The 15,163-nt window shown below is 39.7% G+C and overlaps 1 protein-coding gene across 5 annotated transcripts in view; it reads left to right on the forward strand.

Moving 5' to 3' along the window:
* Positions 1 to 14,708, forward strand: part of disc1 (DISC1 scaffold protein) — a 30,599-nt gene extending 15,891 nt beyond the window's left edge. For 3 of the 5 annotated variants that reach the window (XM_077613609.1, XM_077613610.1, XM_077613613.1), the window contains 5 exons: positions 2,820 to 2,880; positions 6,021 to 6,264; positions 8,903 to 8,947; positions 12,339 to 12,465; positions 14,269 to 14,708. In XM_077613609.1, coding sequence (XP_077469735.1) covers positions 2,820 to 2,880; positions 6,021 to 6,264; positions 8,903 to 8,947; positions 12,339 to 12,465; positions 14,269 to 14,471 — 680 coding nt within the window. In that variant the 3' untranslated portion in view covers positions 14,472 to 14,708. Of the gene's footprint in view, positions 1 to 2,819; positions 2,881 to 6,020; positions 6,265 to 8,023; positions 8,060 to 8,902; positions 8,948 to 12,338; positions 12,466 to 14,268 lie in introns of those variants that run through there. The other 2 variants (XR_013303932.1, XM_077613611.1) reach the window with 2 other exon arrangements.
* Positions 14,709 to 15,163: the final 455 nt, after the last annotated feature.

Consider the following 15,163-nt stretch of genomic DNA (forward strand, 5'->3'; position numbering starts at 1 on the left):
GAAATGAAGATAGGTGATGCAGGCATAAGCGCAATGAGTTCATATTTCCTCCAATACTGATCCTATGCCGAGGCGAGAGTTAGCTCGCCATCTTGTCGCCATGCCAACCGCCAGCAAAACTAGTGAGCCTTTGTGGGCATTACAGATGAAAGAAAGGTAATAGAATGAGTCCTCTGCATCTCGCAGAAAAATCTACCCCAGTGCGAAATGAACCCAAGCAATGAATTGTATTACCCCTTCCTGTAAGTCTGCGGGTGGCCGTGTCATTTGGCAGACCAGGCGAATAAAATCAGTACTAAAAAGCCATCAGAGATGAGACGACTCACTGTTGTAGTCCGTGAAATATGAGGGTAAGCTTAGCCTCCCATTGCGACAGTGATCTCAGCAGGTGCTCAAAACAATGTTTCCAGCTCCCAAAGTCTGCCTCCAAAAAAAGCCATCCAATCATAATAAATACATATCTACTGACAATGAATCATTTAACTGTACAAATGAGCCATTTGCTTTGACAAGTTGTGATCAGATTTTTTAGGTGAATGGCTCAGCCAAAAAATAATTAGAACTAGATTAGACAAAATGATCACACAGCCTTGCTGCACAAAGTTAACAATGGATTATGTGAGCGTTGGAACAGCGCGGTAATTGAAAATGAATAATACAGTCATTTCCTGACTGCCTCGTAACAATACCTAACATCTGCGAGGCTTCCGTGTTGTCTAACAAATTAGAGGTGTCTTTTTGCTAATGTGGCAACGACGATATGCACGTTATAAAAGCCGGCGCGTAATACGCCGTAAGTGCCATGGTGCGTCTTTTGTAACTGAGCTCAGGGCATTGACTGCGATGAATGTGTTTTAGCTGAGCTCGGGTTGTCGGAGTGCTTAGCGCTGCAGGTATCACGGACACGCTCTGCATTATGCACATGTTCACAATGCACAGGATGGATGTATCTGAATGGAAGAGCAGCCCAGTAGCGTTGGCAAAGAAGGAAGGGGGCGGCGAGGCGGGACAAGCTGCCGTGGCACACTTTCAATAGGGCATGATATTGTACAGCTTTGGGATCACAAAGCGTAGCGATACCGAGACGGCAGCTGGCATGGAGAGAGAGCATATTGGGGGACTATCCTTGAATGCACCAAGGAGTACAAAAAGAGTTGCTAGACATGAAATATCTTTTTGTTGGAAAGGCATGTGTCTTTAATGCTTCACTTGTTGCCTTTAACTAGTACAACACATCCTTGTCATGGTACTCAACTTTGCTGGTTTTCTTCAGAAGGCATTTATTAAAAGAGTACACAACTACATACCTGTCAACCTCTGCCGATAACTGCCCTTATAAATGATTATGATTCCCCTTACAAACCCCCAAAAAACCTTACAAACACCGTACGACTCGTACCGTACGGTGTTTGTAAGGTTTTTGGGGGTTTGTAAGGGGAATCATAATCATTTATAAGGGCAGTTATCGGTAGAGGTTGACAGGTTTGCAACTATTCTGATTGTCTTTTGGAGACATTGTTGAGCTGAAAATTGTGGAAATTGTTTTTAGTGTATTGATAGGAGAGTCGTTTCAAAGATTTTCTTTCTTTTAATTACTTGAAGGGGGGGTTATTTAAAAAAAGTATTTGATTTATTTGAGTTATTCCATTTAAAAGGGAGGAACTGGTGATATAATTTTGTATTTTTTTTAATGGGAGAGTCAATTTTCACTGATTTTTTTATTCATTGAAGACCATGAAATCTTTGTTTTTTTGTGAATAAAATAGTATACTGGATGAATGTTAATGAGAAATTCAGGCATAAGCAAGAAATGTGTAGGAAGAAGAGTATAAATTGGGGCTGATTATAATAAGCTGATGAAGGTCGGCATCACTCAGAGCAATTGTTGAAGACAAGGATTTGATTTGAGTTTGATATGCAGTTATTCTTAAAGAACAAAGAAAGAAAATGTTGCACTTAATGACTAATGCTTCGAGTTCTGCAGTGAAAAAAAACGTCAAAGTGCAAGACAACATCTTGTATAAATGACATTCAAATAATATGCAAATTGTGAATGTCTTGGATTTTTTGATCATAGAGAAAATATTATTTAAATCCTTAAGTCCTGAATTACCATTGAACTCATTTGCCGCCATTGACAGGGCTAAATGTCCAATCCATTTGGACGTCTAGAAACATCAAAGGCAGCCTTTATGGCAGATAAAATCATTCTTAAATCTACAAATCGTGCTTTTTGTACATTTTTTTCCCCCAAATCAGCCTTGCACAGAGAGAACAATTTAATATAAGTGCATCCCGTTGGGTTCAAAGATGTGCTGCTGCGGGGTGCCATATTTTCATCTTTCATACATGAGCTCATTAACGGCACTCAGATTGCCTTCGCCTTCCTTCTCGCCCCCCGACTAACGTTCAGCCAACCTGCGTCTGCGTCCTCAGGCTCAGCTCAAAGCTGGCAGGGGGGCTACAGAACGCATCACGCGCTCACCGTCCATTTCCACCCACCGCACAAAGACCGGTGCCATATTAGGACACGTAATATATCCTGATAAAATCTTCTTTTGCCCTCCGGCCATCTCCTTTTTAAATCCATCTTTTTCTCAAGTATATGCTCATCTGGAGACAAAAAAAAACGAATCTTCTTTTGCTCCGATGAACAATAGTGGCGCCAATTGCGATACGCCCCAATATACTTCAAGACAATTCCTCTTTAATTAGGTTAGAGTTGTGATTTGTTGCTAGGTTACCCTGTCACTATTGTGCGGCAAATGAAGTAAATTGAGTTTAATGCGCTGTTTTCTTCCTGTGTTCACTCCCCATAGAAAGCCAGCTGAAAGACAATGCCGGCAAATATATTGAGCTGTTGGAGGACAAGTTGCATAGGTAAGTTGTTTACTGACGCTTTTGTCGTGTTCACACATACGGCAAATGGAAGCCATCTTTTCTAAAAGGGAAAAAAAAGAAGGTATAAAAAGAACAACCTCCCTTAAGGACTCGCCTCCTTTGTCCTCAATCAGTTCACCCGGCACCTCACACTCACACATTTCCTCATGTGATTTGTTTCCATCCGCCTTTCTCACTCTCACATGAGTTATTTGACAGCTTCTATGCTCCAGTCGACAGATTTGCTTTATCCGTAGCTTACAGTATGTAGCTCTCCTGTTTGGAAGGAGTTTTGTGGAAAATGAACATTATTCTTACATTTTTTTTTCATGTTGCTTGACCTCTTTGGGGTCATGGCTGAGCTGGCGCATCATCTGAATTTAGGCGAGAGATGAGGTTCACTCTGAAATGGCTCCCGGTAAAAAAACACTAAATCTCACCATCACACCTTTCGACATTCCGTTGACCCAATGTACATGTTTTTGGAATGTGGGAGGAAGCTGGAATGTCAGGAGGAAACCCACGCAGGCGATCAGACTAACAAACAGACAGTCCTAATTCGATATAGCAGTTCTATTTTGAATTGAGTTGAATTGAATGCTTTTATTGTCATTACACTACATAAATACATTCATGCATACATACATTTCATTGTACCAAAATACAACTTCATCTCAACTACCATATATTTCATATTTCTGTATATTTTCATATCGGGCGGGATGAATGTTTTTATTTTTTTGGGACAATCAAGCAATGGTTAAAATACTAAGCAAGCTGACCCAAAACCTTAAAAGTAACAGCACTGTAGAGAATGTTTGATGAAAATGAATGGATGATTTGCATTTCCCTTCATTTTTAAGATGATTGCAAGCTTGAAGTCAGTTCCACTGCTGTTGTATTTTGACAACATTGAATGGATTAAACACTATCGCTAAAGTAGGATTTCCTTCACTGCATTAGACAGGGGCTAAGCAAGATAAAATTACTTGTCAAACCCTGGAAAGGAATTAGGATTAAATTGTCAAACCTTGTGTCTAGTGGCATGTGATCTTTTTAAATCAAAATTCAATTTACATTTAGTATCATCTGCCATGAAAACAGCATTCATCTATTTGAGGGTAGGAGCCAGGTACCTTTATTACCTTGTCCAAAACCCTTTTTTTCTCAACAGGCATTTATTTCTTGCTTCTTCAGTATATACAACTTTTGTAATCAAATATCATATCCAGATACAATAATTCCATTTTGATAGTTTTGACAACCCGTGATAGATTCTTATGATAAAAAATAAGCTATTAATTCCTGGCTGAAGACCAAAACCTGAAGTCAAATCAAAAATGTATTTATATGATATATCTTCACCTGCATGTGACATACAGAATACAAAGGCAATTAAAATGGCGAAAAAGGCTCTTTTTTCAGTTTAAGCCAAGTGCGCTCTGGGATCATCCAAGCATCATCTGTCGAGTGTGAATTATGTCAAACCGAGCAACACCGGTTGCTCGGTTGGCTGCTTTAAAACCCTCCCCAGAAATCAAACCTCCCACCTCACAAAGAGTTCACCGCACCATGCATCATTCCACACTCACATGCATCATCACACTCCGTCCAATAGGCACCGCCTCGGTCCTCACCACGTTATTAGCACCTCTGCACAGCGGGTGCTATGTGCGTTATTGACACTATTCATCTCCGATTCCCGACTCATTAACAAAAATGAAAGCCATTTATGGATTTTGTAAAACAAGTCATTAAAGACGCCCAACCGGCCTCACCGTAGCTGCAGCTTCCAATTTCCGTAACTCAAGTCACGGGCTTCCTGTAGTTTGGTGAGCATGGCAACATGAGGAGAAACGGAAAACCTTCTAATCAGCAGTTACTGGGTGTATTTACCCATCAATTAAACAGCAAACCCACACCCTGTCACTGTCAGACGGTAGACCGAGTCATTGCCACCAATTAACCCTTGGCTAAGGCTTTACCGGGATGCTACCATGACTACTTTGCAAAAAAAAAAAGCTTGAAAATTGCTGTCACAGTGAGGGGACATTTTGTAATACATTTCCCCCAACTCTGACGTTATTAGAATTTCTGATTAATCCTCCAGAGTATTTTTTGGTGCACTTGCGCAGCCCTTTAAAGAGGTAATATAGCCATGGCATGGCTCAATGGGTGTTTAGTAGAAGCAGCGCTGAGTGCTAAATTGCAGAGTGCAGGACCGCTAGGATGAATAGTTTTCTATCACCTGTGTGCTAAAATGAAGGTTAGACGAGGGCTGATGGGAAAGCCACATGAAGGGCAGAGAGCTGGCAGCCTTTTTGAGGCAGGAGATGAGCTGGAAAAAAAGCATTGAAATTCAATTTTCCCAAGCTTCATTACTGCCAAAAAAACAACAAAGTAAGAGAAGCGATTTCACCTTGTCTACAAACATTTTGCATTAGTTTGTCTCCCTATAATGATGGAGTTATTTTTAAAATGACTTTACAGCACTCAAGTGTATTGTTATGGAGAAAGACATGTTTTATTTTACCAACGTTTTGACTCCGACTGTTTTTGACAAGGTCGGAAATAGAAATGCATCTATCGAAATGCAGGATATTTCTACTGACATGTTCCAAGGCATCATAAAGTTCGCATTTCTGCTCACATCTTGTCACCTTTCATTTGTTTCTTGCAGATGATAGAATCTTAGAAAGATTGTTTTTAAACCTAAAGCAATATTTTTTTTCTTTTCAGTGTGACATTTTGCTATTCTGTTTGGCAGGGGAGATTACAAAGCTATAAAAAAAGTAAGGTCACTACATTTGGTTTCCAAAATGTCACCTGGCGCCACACGTATTGGAAATGAAGCATTATGGAAAGGTCAGGAAAAGACAAAGGTCAATAAAAATACTAGCTAAAGATCTGGTTTGAATTGGGGAGCTTTGAAAGTCTGATGCAAATCATCTAAAAATCATACATCAAATGATTAAAAAGTAGCTTTTTATTGGGTGTGTCAGGGCCAATAACTTCTTGGCTTCATTTACTTAACGAAAAACCCTTTATAATAATCCTTTCAATTAAATGACTACAATAGTTTCAGGACTATCCTCCAAATCAGTTTGTTGTTATCAACTTTATTTTATTTTCATTTTTAGCTGTAACTGCTCAGGCCTGGAGCGAATTTGGGAAGCCGACCTGGAGGCGTGTCATCTATTCTTACGAGGTTTGCAGCTACGCGCGTCAATTAGCAGCGGGGCGGACGTGGATGAGCATCTCGCCACAACCGACTCTGATTCAACTGGAGTGTGTGGCAAAGAAGACGAAGATAGCGCCATGTTGACTGCGTTGGGTGGCCGCTGGTGTCCCGAGGCCAATTTACAGAACTCTGAGTTCACCAAGGTAACACAATCTCTACATGTCTTGTTAATGGCGATGTATTATTCACTATATGGAATGCCTGCAGTATGTTTACGTGCTGTGCGGAGCATGTCAAATGACATTTACATCTCTAAACATGCCCCCTTGTGATGTTTCAGCTTTTGCACGTTCCTTAGACAGATGCTTGCCTCTAAAAGGTCAAATGAGGTTTCACTTTCACAATTTATTTGGCAAACAACCCAATTTTTGACAGCAACAGTTAAGGGTGTTTACTCTTTTGGTTTTCCAAATACAATATTTTTCGGTCTATACGTTGCTCTTGAGTTAAAAAAACAAAACAAAGATAAACAACAAGTTGAGTCTTAATAAGTGAAGGGAAATTAAAATTCACATAGAGCTTAACATTTAAAAAAAAACATTCCAAATTGATCTTTATTTCTAATCGATATCCTAGATTGAATAATAGCTTAAATATACTGTTAAATAACATTTCAGTCTAAATGAATACAATTCTAATGAATAAAATGAGGAACTGGCCACACTGGTACTGGCCCCAAATGCATTTGTTCACATATAATTTATCTCATTGCACATCATTGATTATGAATGACGTCAAATTCAATTAAAATGGGAGAGACGAATGAGTTTAATTGGATTGGACGTCTATCTCTGTTAATAGCAGCCAATAAGTTAAATGAGTTGCCTAGGGCTTAAAAATAGGCCCTCTAAGGGTAAAATACCAAAAACAAAATCACAATTCATGTTAACATTATATACATTCCTATATGTTACAGCCCCAGATAGTCAATCCATACACAATATGCAAATTATAGTATGGAGAGAAAAAAGGCCCAGTGGCGCGAGTGGTTAGCGCACAGCTCTGGGGTCCTGGGTTCAAATCCAGGTCATGTCCATCTGTGTAGAGTTTGCATCTTCTCCCCGGGCCTGTGTGGGTTTCCTCCGGGCACTCCAGTTTCCTCCCACATTCCAAAAACATGCATGGTAGGCTAATTGGACACTCAAAATTGCCCCTAGGTATGTATGAGTGTTAGCGTGAATAGTTGTTTGTCTCCTCGTGCCCTGCAATTGGCTGCCCACCGCCTCTGGCCCGGAGATAGCTGGGATTGGCTGCAGCACCCCCGGCGACCCTAATGAGGATAAAGCGGTTGAGAAAATGAGATGAGCTTTAAGAGGCAACTATTTGGACACGTCTTTCCTTGTACAGTGTCTCCTTTTTTTTTCCAAATCCCATGTTGTTAGTAAAAATGCATGTGGGTGTGTGCATGCGTGTGCACAGGTGCTAGTTCACCAGTGATTTGAGCTGGCTGCTCCAGGGAAGAGACGGAATCTTTCACTCCTCTCCTCACACTTGCCTCCACCCACTAAGTCTGACAGTCTCGTCTGAGATAAGAACAAAGTCAACATAGCCAGAAGCCTTCCATAGAAAAAAAAATAAAAAATAAATAAAAAAAGAACAGAATTGAGCACTTGCCAGGCATACTTTGGCGAGGCTATTTTGCTACAATACCTCTCAGAAATTATTATAGTATTCCAGCGGCAACTCACATCCTGAAATTTCATTTGCTTATCTCAGCATGACTTAATCGGACAAAAAAAAGTCAGTTTTTCATGTTTTGCCTTAGCGTTAGATCGTAGCTTTTAATTGTTCTGCTTGCCACGTCTTCTTTACTGACCCTGCCTGGCTGCATGATATGAATTGCACAAATCTATTTTCTCCTTTCCTTTTGTTTTTCTCTGCTTTTTTATCCCCCTGCTAAAGCCTTGCCTCTGCTAACATTTCTGCAAGAAGTCAAAGGTGAGCGAGCCAAACAAGCCTATTTTTTTTCACTGCTCAGTCAAAAACACTCCAGAATCTGCTGTATATTTACTCACGACATAGCAAAAATACTTAACCAAACAAATATATCAGGACCATTTACATATTTACATGGCTTAATAGTTCATTACAACTGTCTTAGGACCAATAGATTATGAACTGTCACTATAATTTCTATTCAGCTGACATGTTTTGGCAGCATCTGACAGCTCCAGTTTTCATTTGAGTACATCCAAACAGTATGTGACAGATTATAACGTTAGAAGAGAAGCTATTATAAGTCAAATCAGATGGCGCAATGACAGCAAAATGACTGTTTTTACTCTGGCATGACACATTAAAGTGGAATGCCATAAATGGATGTTACTATGGTAAACATCCACGCCCACTAATGTCATGACTGCCGCTTTATGGGAAAGTTGCAAGAAACTGCGGGTGAACTTCACTCTTGTTTATTCAAAAACATTACCGAAACGACTTATTTTTTCTTCTGCAACTTTTTAATTAAAACTTCTAATTACACCTTTTGCTTGTACACGTACATACAGTATACGGGAGCATATAGCCGGAAGCCACAAAACAATATGTCGGCCCGTATGAGATAATTACCTCACTTTGAATACTAACAAAGGAATCTGCCGTCCAGATGAGCCATTTAGTCTGTTGTCCCCTCGTCACATTCGCTGATGAATAATTCCAGCATCATTAAGACGCCGCCGCGGCTCACATATAGTACACGGCCGACGTGGATTGCGTTTTCAATAATTCATGAGCCCGATTTACGTCTGTGTGGCTTCAACAAATGTTTCTCTTTTGTTGCAGAAATTGGAGGAGTTTTTGTTCTGCATGGAAGATAATAACCAACAGGTTGGTCATGTTAATAGCCTCACTGTTTGCCTGAATGTTTTCACTGTAATTAAAGTGTCATTTTTTTGATCACGTTGGTATGCCAGTGCACAAAACAATACCTTATTTGACCTTGACCTCAGTGTGAACTCAGCTATAGTTTTGACTGATCCTTAGTGATCGGCATATGAATACGCTTTCTTAAAGTAGTTACAGAATTATATTGAATATGTTTAACTTAAAATACACACAAGAATGTTAAGGTTACAACTGCTAACAAATGATTATTTTGACAGACAAATTATTTTGTGATAAATCGACTCATCCACTCATTTGTAAGTCACATGATATTTGCTATTATATTCTATTTTCACAGTTGAATTCAGTGTCTATTTGCTGGCTAACTATCCTCTCACAAAATGAACCCTGGCAAGTCACACTACGCACAAGAGATATTCCTACCGGCAACTTGAGCTAGAATTGTCCAATAATATTCATTTGTTTTCATTCCAGTGCAAAATCTCTATCTACTAAATCAAGTCCAGACTCCAAAGTCAATTCGAGCCGATTTGTGCACCGCTCTAATGAAAGCATAATGAAGAAAACAAATTGTGATTCCATCACTGAGTTAAAAAAAATTCGATGCCAGCTTCATCCTGGTGATTTTGAAGACATTACAGTGGCTTTGTGGCAGAGCTGAATTCTTTGCCAAGAACACATTCTGACCTTTTTCTCCTCTCCGTAATGACTTTAAGTAAATGATTTCCACTTAGCTGCTGCCAAGCTGCTGCCCCTTCGCCACGATGGAGATTGATTTGCGCGTGTGTGTGTGCATGTTTCAGCACTACTCAATTTCCTTCTAATGCCTTCTAATTGTTCTTTTATCCTCTCAAGGTTCTTTTAGTACCCTCCTCAGTGTGAATGGAGATAAAGGACAACTTTTTCAAGCGGATGGGCTTGTGCAACTAAACCATTTACTTGGGATTATTTACATTTATGTTGAGGAATATATTTTGAATCACGCTTACTATTGATGTAAAGTCAGTGCAATGTTTAGGCACTTTCTAATGGCGGACTGAGCATCTCAGTGGGGAGCAAATTTACAGTACATGCCGCCTACGAGTCTTGATTGCCGAGTTAACTACGACAAGGCCCGCGTGCATCCGAGTATTCCATTTCTGCATAATTTGATTAAGCCTGCTTTGTTTACTAGGGGTCCCCGATCATTAGCACTAATGTTCATCAAGCTGCATTAATGTAATGTCGGTGCTCCCAAGTGTCAGTCATGCGCTTTGACATGAAGATGACAATGAAATCACAAGAAAGGGGTCTTGCGTTGATCACAATGGTGGCTGTTGAATTACTTTTTTGGGAGGGGTAAAAAGTCACAAACAACCCTATCAAGAATGTCACAATGTGTACACTGAGCTTTGTTTTCTTGGGTTGTATTGACTTTTAGCAAGAGCGACTGGAGGCTGGAGAATAGAATCAATCAACTCCACAAACACGGCGCTCTTATCTGCTAAAGAAGCTGCTAACCTTTACAGTCTGAAAACAAACGGGGAAACGAGGCTTTAGCCGGACCGGCTTTCCTTTTGTTGGTGTAGGACATGAATCCTAGTTTGATATGTAGTGAACACTGACATACTCTTAAACAGCCGCACAAAGGAGAGGGATGTTATCTTTGAAGGCATTATCTTGATTCACTACCTGGACTTTTTTTGTTTGTTAATCTCAATTGCTTTGGCGACGGCTGGCACATCACGATGTAGCGCCTCTGGCTTTTACTTGTTCTTTGTTGTCTGTGGGTTGCATCATCTGAGAGGGAGTGCTATTTGTGCAGAGTGCTGAGAATTGACTCTGTTCTCAGCGTTGTGACACATTTGAGCTGCGGGGAGGTGATATTTTCGACCTGCAGCCGTGAGTCAGATTGTGTCTCCTTTCTTTGAGTTGGTGTTCCATTTAACCTTAGTGTTTAACTGTGTGTGGTCTCCATGCCCAGTAATAATAATAACAAGAAGCTCCTAAACTAGGACACGATGTCTTCAAAAGAAGACGCTGCTCTAATTCTGTTTGGCTCCGTTCCCCCAATGCCAAAGTGTCCTACTGCACTGTGTTCCCACATCAAACTGATTTTCCAAATCATGCAGCACGGTCAGGTCACCTGCAGTCTATAAACCTGATATTCACTGTGGAATTCATGGCCCTGAGTTTACAATAGGCATTTTGGCATGGCAACCAAATATTTGCATGGAAATTTCAAAAGTTGTCAGCCAAAAATAAGCACTATAATTCATTTATAACTGGAGGATCAGTCAGCAACAGTGCAAGTAAGTCTCCTCAGAAACATTGAGGACACACCGCTCCAAAGAGTATTTTGCCACCGCAATGAATATCTTATACTCATAAAGGCATTCGTTCACACACAACATGTTTAATTCAATTTATTTGTTATTATATACTCCTTATTTAAACGTATCCTAGCTATTCTGCTATGAATAAATTTCCTAGTGTTGTGATAAACACGTTTACTCTTTATTCTGTGTTGTGGCATCTTGCATTTTGAAACTTGCTTCTAAATGAGCTTAATTGTAATTTATGGACCTTGACAGCCTCTTTGAAAGAATGCATATCAAATCGGAACTGACATAATTAGAGAGTTATTAGCAGAACAATATGATAATGACTGAGATTGCAGTTGACAGTGTTATAAAATTGCACTGCATCCTACTACTACTGATTTCCCAAATTTAAATGGGAGTATCGTTCCAGTACATCTCGATTTTTGGCCTCACACCTGAACTTATTTTTGCCAATCTGACACCTTGTTGTCAAAATGGACTTGTATACTTAGCTACAGTTGTTGAGTATTAAGTTCAACTGCATACTATATATATATCCGTATACATATATACGTATACATATATACGTATACATATACATACACATATATATATATATATACATATGTATATATGTATACGTATACATATACATACACATATATATATATACGTATATATATGTATACATATACATATATATACATATCTATATATGTATGTGTGTGTGTGTGTATGTATGTATATATGTGTATATATTTCTGTATGTGTGTGTGAATACAAACTATTTCCTTAAAATCATTTAAATGTGCATTGGTGCACAATATTTGATCCGAAATAGCTAATGAAAATCCCACTCTAGGTGCACAATAGCAATCTCATACACTACTTCTACACTCTGCACTCTTTGAAAGTACTAGATTGGAGTGGAATGGAGTGTTCCCTTTCGAAAATGAACATGTTTGTTTTCTATCTTTCAAGTAGGGTGAAGAATATATTGAGTTTGGCCAATATAGTCGAAGACATGAGTCTTTGTCAAACGTGATTCATCCATTGTTTCCTTCTCCCAGCAGGACGCATCCAGCGATGATGAAGCGGCAGACCTAGCCGAGCGCTGTGAGCTGATCAGCGACAGACTCATGACTTTAGAGGACGACTTACAGACGGCCACACTAAACCGGGATCAGACCCTGGCTGATATCCTTTCACATCAAGTCGAAAAAATGTCAAAAAACGAATACGGTCAATGTTTCTTTCTCCCCATTCATCTCACTTTGGTAGAGGCTTACCGGCTTGCAATTTAGCAAATGTTAGGCGGAGGGAAAAAAAATAAGTCCAGCTGTCGAATGTGACATTCAGCAGAAGTGAAGCTTGAGTGGGATCCCGCCATTTGTCTTGACAGGCAAGATGTGCCACCTAAAAGATAACATGGCGAAAGTCCAAGTGATGTTATTGGAGGGTCGCTGATGTGGCCTGCCATTCTCGGGCACTGAGATTAAAGTAGGCAGGTGGGAGCAGCGCTGTGGCAAATAGAGGAATGTCAAGCTTTCGTACATTTATTTCATCTTTTCACTTTACTCCCTCCAACACACATCATCCATCCACCCTGCACCTGTTCATGCCTGCTCGGTGTGGCTTAGAAAACACAATATCCATGATAATGAGTCACACAGAAGGGTTGAAGCTGATTACGGGTCACAATGCTTCATTTTCCGTGCTAATTAGAAAGCTGATTGAATGTAGATTAGTGTGTTTTCCTCATTCAGGCCTATAGTTCATTACTGGAAGGAAAATGAGCATCATGTCTTCACATTCTACCCAGAAGGTATCATACATTCAGTGGTTAACATTTTCCTGTTGCTTCTTCGTTGCAATCTGATCGTAGATTTGAGTTTTCCCGTCATGTTATGAGTACAATTTTTACCTATTCACAATTGTGAGGGTTTTTAAAGTTGGCATTTGTGGTGCCTTCTAAGTTAAAGATTAGACTGATGGCGTTTTAGGCACATTCAGTGCAGATATTACCAAAAGTTGTACTATGATTAATCAAATGGTAAGGTTCAATATTTTGGACTTGCAAAGATGAAAGATTAAGTGAACTATGGTAAATATGGAATTGAGATAAATTATTTAGTTTGTTCAAAATTGATCTGTTGAGCACATTTAAATTGGAGCTATTCATCTTCAGCTAACATGGGCTAAATTCAGCACATGACATTTATTAAGAGATGTTCAGTTGTATTTAATTTGTCGGTAAAACATATTTTCATTCCCTATAAGAACTGTTTGTTTCTAGTTCATATATAGGGGAGTCTTTTTTTAGGTGGCACATGGTCCATCTGAATATCTCCAAAGGCCAAGTGCACTAGGCTATCATTAAAACAAATAGTCACACTAAAATATTAGTTGTATACCCAGTCAAACTATGGAAAAAAATTGAACTTATAGTCTGTAATGTACAGTATCTTTAAACACAAGAGAAGTACTAATTGAAGTACGTGTTCACCTTCACCGTTCAGTGTTGCCAGACCTTCTGTCGGATTCTGGCTTTTTTAATGGCCGTTTAATTATAGATGGAGACAATCTGTGTCCATTGAAACTGTAAAACGAGCCATCGGGCTCCATCTGCTGCCAGACCGCCCCTTTGATTTAACGCTCGCAGGCTTGATTTGGGTTTTCAAGCAGGTTAAACAAGTCCCATGCGAGGCCCGCCCCTACGCCGTTCATTGATGGCTCATGAATAATGTAGCCACGCAACCGCGTTTGGGTCCCGCCACCCAGCGCCGTTGATGAGATCATGAATAAAGAATTGCTCCTATTTGATTTTCAAGTACGTGGGGTTAAACGGACTACAGAGTGATGATCTGTCTCCGTAATCAGCTCGGTGGTCAAAATCGGGCATTGACCGTTTCGTGGGGTCACGTTAAACGTCTCTAGCCACAAGTGTCTAACGTTTCACGTCAATGCCAAGTCTGTTCGCTTTCTTAACGGCCGTCGCACAGTCGCTGGAGAGGCAAGTTCAGGAAGTCAAAGCCACTTTGCAAAACATGCTGGCCCTGCTCAAAGAGGAAGACATGGACCACCACGTGCACGATGATGATGATGATGGCCCTGAGGAAAATGGCATTTTGGGTGGAGAGGAGGAGGAGGAGGAGGAAGAGGAGGAAGAGGACCAGTACTTTAGTGACAGCTGGGACATTTGAAGCGAATGCCCGTTGTGTTTTATGAGCACTCAAACTGGGACACTGACCGGCACTCTGCGGTTCAACTGACCCCATCTCCATTAAATGTAAAGACCAACTCAAAGCACTGTGCAACTGCCTAAAGTGTCTAAAAACACACACACATTTCACATATGCAGGGATATAACACTTTATTTCTATTTAGCCGTGTGCCTTTAGGCTTTTCAGTATTATTTTGTGGTTAAGAAATCAAACAAATGAACTGAATGTGCAAGAATTGTTTTCAGTCAAACAAACAAACACCAAATGTGCACAGTTGAAGTTCTCAATTTGCACCACTTTTATTTCTTAGTATTATTTGTGGGACCAAAAGACAATCTCAGACATATTTGACATGGTTTTGTACATTCTTGCACAAACTAACAGGTTTCTTAATTTTATGGGGTTTTTTGTTTGAGTGATGGACTTTAAAAGTCAACTCAATGTAATTGTGTGTTTGGTGCTAACATAAACACTGTTAGTTGTGAAAATGCAATATTTCTGCTCTGTGGTTGAATTGTGAAGCTGCAAAGGAGTGTTGGGGCTACACTGAATTAACATTAAATATGTAAAAAAGTGAAAATAAGTGGATTAACTTGAAAAGTTCTCATTTTAACACATTTTTTTCTAGCACATAATTTAACTTTATTCTTGAAATAGATTTATTATATCCA

Source organism: Stigmatopora argus, chromosome 11 (genome assembly GCF_051989625.1).
Source record: "Stigmatopora argus isolate UIUO_Sarg chromosome 11, RoL_Sarg_1.0, whole genome shotgun sequence".
Taxonomy (NCBI): Eukaryota; Metazoa; Chordata; class Actinopteri; order Syngnathiformes; family Syngnathidae; genus Stigmatopora; species Stigmatopora argus.